The sequence below is a fragment of the Arachis stenosperma genome, chromosome 8 (assembly GCF_014773155.1).
Source record: "Arachis stenosperma cultivar V10309 chromosome 8, arast.V10309.gnm1.PFL2, whole genome shotgun sequence".
In the NCBI taxonomy this organism is placed as follows: Eukaryota; Viridiplantae; Streptophyta; class Magnoliopsida; order Fabales; family Fabaceae; genus Arachis; species Arachis stenosperma.
The window spans coordinates 35,747,740-35,752,285 of NC_080384.1; the positions used below are offsets into that span (position 1 = coordinate 35,747,740).

The following is a 4,546-nucleotide window of genomic DNA, read 5'->3' on the forward strand; positions in this document are numbered from 1 at the left end:
AGGGACATTCAACCGATATGGTGCTGAGTTGCTATGGAGCCGCTTGGTGGAGGTCGACATGAATCTGACACTATTTTCAGGTCTTGATTAGGTGGAGGGAGTCTTTGATGATGGTCAGCAAAAAATATCCAGCTCAGATGATCTTTTGGGCCAGGGTTTTACCTTCGATATCATGATCGCAACACCCTTCATGAATTTTCCGCAGGACATAGTCTGTTTGGTGTTGTTCGATGCATTTTAGGAGGGGTTGGGAGAGTCCCCTCTTGTATAGTTGTCTTGCTATTATGGTGTATTTGGTCCCTTCGCACTTTATGCGCTTTGCTTTAGTTGGGTTGTCGGGTAATTCGCCCTTTTCTAGGTATCGGATGATGAGGATCATCCAAGTCAGTAATCCAAAAAAGGCATGTAGGTTAGACCTGGTGGTAAGATAGAAGGTGTTTGTATGACTTCTTGGATTAAGGACCGGTTTTTGGAGTGCGGCTTGGTGCTTACTAGCTTTGAGAGTAGGTCGGCCCTTGGATTTTTCTCTCTTGGGATGCGTTGTATCGTAACTGCATTGAATTTAGCGCCAGTTCTTTAACCCTGCATAGGTACTTTGGTAAAAGGGGATCCCGTGCTTGGTAATCTCCTTCTACCTGGGAGTTAACAACTTGAGAGTCGCTTTAAACTTTCAGAGTTTTTACTCCAACTTCCTTGGCTAGCGTTAAACCAGCCAATAGGGCTTCATACTCGGCTTGGTTGTTGGAGATCGAAAATTCGTATTAAATTGACTATTAGATGGAAATTCCTTTCTTGTTCTTCAATATCACTCCTGCTCCACCAAAGCTGACGTTCGACGATCCGTCGACGTGCAACTTTTATGGCTCGGGTGTTTTGCTCCTAGGGGTTATACCAGTGATGAAATATATCATCGCTTGAACTTTGTTCGTGTTTCTGGGCTCAAACTAAATTTCATATTGGGATAGTTATATTGACCAAGCGAGCATCCATTCGATCCGCAATGGGGTGGATCTGAAAGTACTGACGGAGACATCGGGAAGCAGTTAGCAGGGCGTAGGTGAGTCTCTTGAGACAGTAATATCATGTTTTGAAGTTCTTGAACACTTTGCTTATGAAGTATATTAGTTGTTGAGTCTTCTATTCGTCTTCACGGATCAATGCTGCGGCCAGAGCCTCTTCCGTTATGGATAGGTAGAGGTACAACATTTCCTTCATTATAGGTTTGAAGATGATGGGGGGGGTTCTGCTAACACCCTTTTAAAATGTTGGAGGGCTTCTTTGCACTCTGGTTTCCATTGGTAATTTATGCCTTTATTCATGAATTTGAAGAATGGGAGAGCCTTCTGTGCCGAAGCCCAAAGGAAGCGCGAAAGGGCAGCCAACTACCCGGTTAATTTTTGGACGTCTTTGAGGTTTACCGAGCTGCTCATCTCAAGGATGGCTCAACATTTTTCCGAGTTGGCTTCCACCCCTTGCTGCGTGATCTTGAAGCCCAGGGAATTTCTCGGCCTCCATTCTGAATGCGTATTTTGCCAAGTTGAGCTGCATCCAATACTTTCTTAGGGTTTTGAGTAGCAGCTTAAGGTCATTGATGAGCTCGTCACCAGTTTTCGTCTTGACTAACATGTCATCTATGTAGACCTCTAGTTTTGTTCTTGAGAGGTCTTTAAAAACCTTTGTTACGAGTCTCTGGTATGTGGCGCCTACATTTTTAGACCGAACGGCATGGCCATATAATAATACGTTCTCTCGGGGGTGATGAACACAGTTTTTTCCTCATCTGGTTTGTGCATGGGTATTTGGCTGTACCCGGAGTGTGCATCTATAAAGCTGAGGTATTAATGTCCCGAGACATCATCCACTAGGCTGTCGATGTTGGGCAGTGAAAGGGCATCTTTTGGACAAGCTTTGTTTAAGTTCACGTAATCGACGCACATTCGCCACTTACTATTTGCTTTTTTTGCTAGTACAATATTCGCTAGACAGTTATCCTGTTAAAGTGGTTCTGCAAGTCCTCGTTTCGGAGGTCGAGTTTGTCGAAGGCCCCTTTGAAGAGGATGTTTGAGTCTGCTCCTGTGTCTACTAATATCCATTTAACTATACCTGTTCCAACTTTGGCCAAAATGACGTAAGGGGCGTCTTCCTTGGCCATGCTATTCTGGCAGTCGTCGAATGAGATGTCATGGTTAGTGTGGTGGAGTGACCTCTTTGTTTTTCTTTGATGGCTAAAACTCGGAGGTCCTTTTTCAACACGGACATATATTTCTTGGAACGTTCTTTCCCGTGATGACGTTTACTACTATAGTTGGATCGGCCTCCGGGCTTTCTCGGCAAACCATTTTTACGCTCCTCGAGTTTCGCATTTTGTGTTCTAGAGATTTTTCTCTTTCCATCCTCTGGGACTCTTGAATTACCTTGGAGAACTTGGGGAGTTTACCGTCTCGGATGGCTTGTTCGAGTGTGTCCTTAAGGTTGAAATAGTCTTGGGTCCTATGACCGTATCCTTTGTGATAATTATAGTACAGGATTTTGTTGCCACCTGTGCATTCTTTTAGTTGTCTGGCCTTGGAAAGTACGTCCGTTTCTGCTATCTGGTGGTAAATTTCGATGATTGGGACCGGTATAAGGGTGTCATTGGTGAATTTTCCCACCCGTGGTGTTCGATTGTGGACAGGAAGTCTCGGCTGATCTTTGTTCGGTTCTTTTTGTGGGGGGTTGGTTTGTGGTGCCATGTTGCCGTGGTGCCGTTTATTGGCCGCCACAATTTGGCTCACTTCTTTGTCATTTATGTACTCCCTTCCCACATTCTGGATTTCGTGCATCGTCCAGACTTGTTTGGTTGTGAGGTGTTTCCTGAAGTCCTGGTTCATGAGCCCGTTATTTAGGTATAGGCTAGCTATTGAGTCTGTTAAACCATCGATGGTTAGGCACTCATTGTTGAATCCGTCTAAGTACTTCCTGGTGGACTCTTCTGGGCATTGTGTTATGCCAAGTAGGCTAATCAGGTGCTTTACTTTGGCTATGTGTGTGGTGAATTGTGCCAGGAATTTTTGGGAGATGTCGTCGAAGCATGATATTGAACCGTTCGGGAGTGCATTGAACCACTTGATAGCCGAACCGACTAAGGTTACCGGGAAGGCCCAGCATTGGACAGCATCGACTACTCCTTCTAGGTTCATCTTGGCCTCAAAGTCCATTATGTGCTCTTGCAGGTCTTTGGTGCCGTCATACTTCATGTCAGTTGGCTTGTCGAACCCCTTCGATAACCTTACTCTTAGAATTTTATCGGTGAATAGGATTGCGCCCATTACAATGCATTTGTGTCACCTCCGCTTGGAGTCCCTCTGGTGTCTTTCTTCATGGTCTTCTCAGTTGGAATCTCAGGATCGACTACGATTCCTATGGCCCTCATGATGTCGAACTGGGATTCGAGCTTCGTTTTCCCTTCTGGAGGCGGTTCGAGAGACTGTTTCGCCCATGTGCTCTGGTTGGTAGCATTTGCTTATGGCAATCCTACCTTCTAGGGTTTGACCTCGGTCATGAAGCTCTTAGATTATGCAATTTGTATCCTCTCCTAGGCAGCCGAATGGCCTGCTTCGGTTAGACTAGTGATCTTCTTCTCGTGATTGCTATCTAGGTTGACTGCGCATTGCGTGGTTGTGGACCATGCTGGCCACCTTCCCATGCTCCAGGGGGTCATCGTGGTTTTGAGGTTCAGGCTTATCAAGTTGTTGATGGTTAGGTTCTGGGTTTTGGTTGGGTAGCTCCTCGTAGATGTCTCCCGTGCTGTAAGGATCTCGATAATCCCCACAGACGGCGCCAATGTACAAGGATGACCTTGGATGATTTTGATTAGATGGATCGAAAACTCGTCGGTCTCGGCGAATGGCGTGATCGGACCTCAGGAGCGGCGGGAGATAGTACCTGCAAATACACTCCGATGCTCAAGTCAAAGATTTAATGAGGTAAGGTTTGAGCGTTAGGGTAAAATTATATCATACTTGGAAGAGTAGAGGGACTCCCCTTTTATAGTGGTATGAGTTATCTTATCTTATAAGGAGGGCTCACTGCTTAGGATTTAAAAGGTGGTTACACGTGGAGATTTTCACGGGTGGTTCAGATAACGAGGGGTGTCTGGACCGTGTCACATTTAGGCCTATTAGGGTTCCAAATGCTAGGCCCGGAACAGAAATTAAATAAGAAAGGCTGTGAAAAGAAGCAGCAGCAGCTATAAATGTTTAATTACTTAGGGTATGTTTGTTTTGACGTTAGAGAGGTGAAAAGCACGTTTAAGTTGCTTAATCGCTTCAATTTTTGGTTTGAATACTTTTTTTCTTGTGAAGGCAGCTGAAATTTTGTTCTCAAACTTACATTTACAAGAAATAAAGATTCTTAGTTTTTGTATTTACTAACCAGCATTTAGTCATTAACTCTAAACTTTTAATTCCTTTTTACTAATCCATTCGTACATGTTATTATTTTATTTATGAAATTTTTATTGATTCTCTTTATATGAGCTCTCTTTTTTATTGTTTATCATTTTTAT

At 44.1% G+C, this 4,546-nt stretch overlaps 1 protein-coding gene across 1 annotated transcript; it reads right to left on the reverse strand.

Moving 5' to 3' along the window:
• Nucleotides 1-1,978: 1,978 nt before the first annotated feature.
• LOC130945884 (uncharacterized) lies at nucleotides 1,979-3,308 on the reverse strand. The gene is made up of 2 exons (XM_057874579.1): nucleotides 2,415-3,308; nucleotides 1,979-2,158 (listed from the first exon to the last, which is right to left on the reverse strand). The coding sequence occupies exons 1-2, from the start codon at nucleotides 3,306-3,308 to the stop codon at nucleotides 1,979-1,981; spliced, it is 1,074 nt and encodes a 357-aa protein (XP_057730562.1).
• Between the last annotated feature and the right edge of the window lie 1,238 nt (nucleotides 3,309-4,546).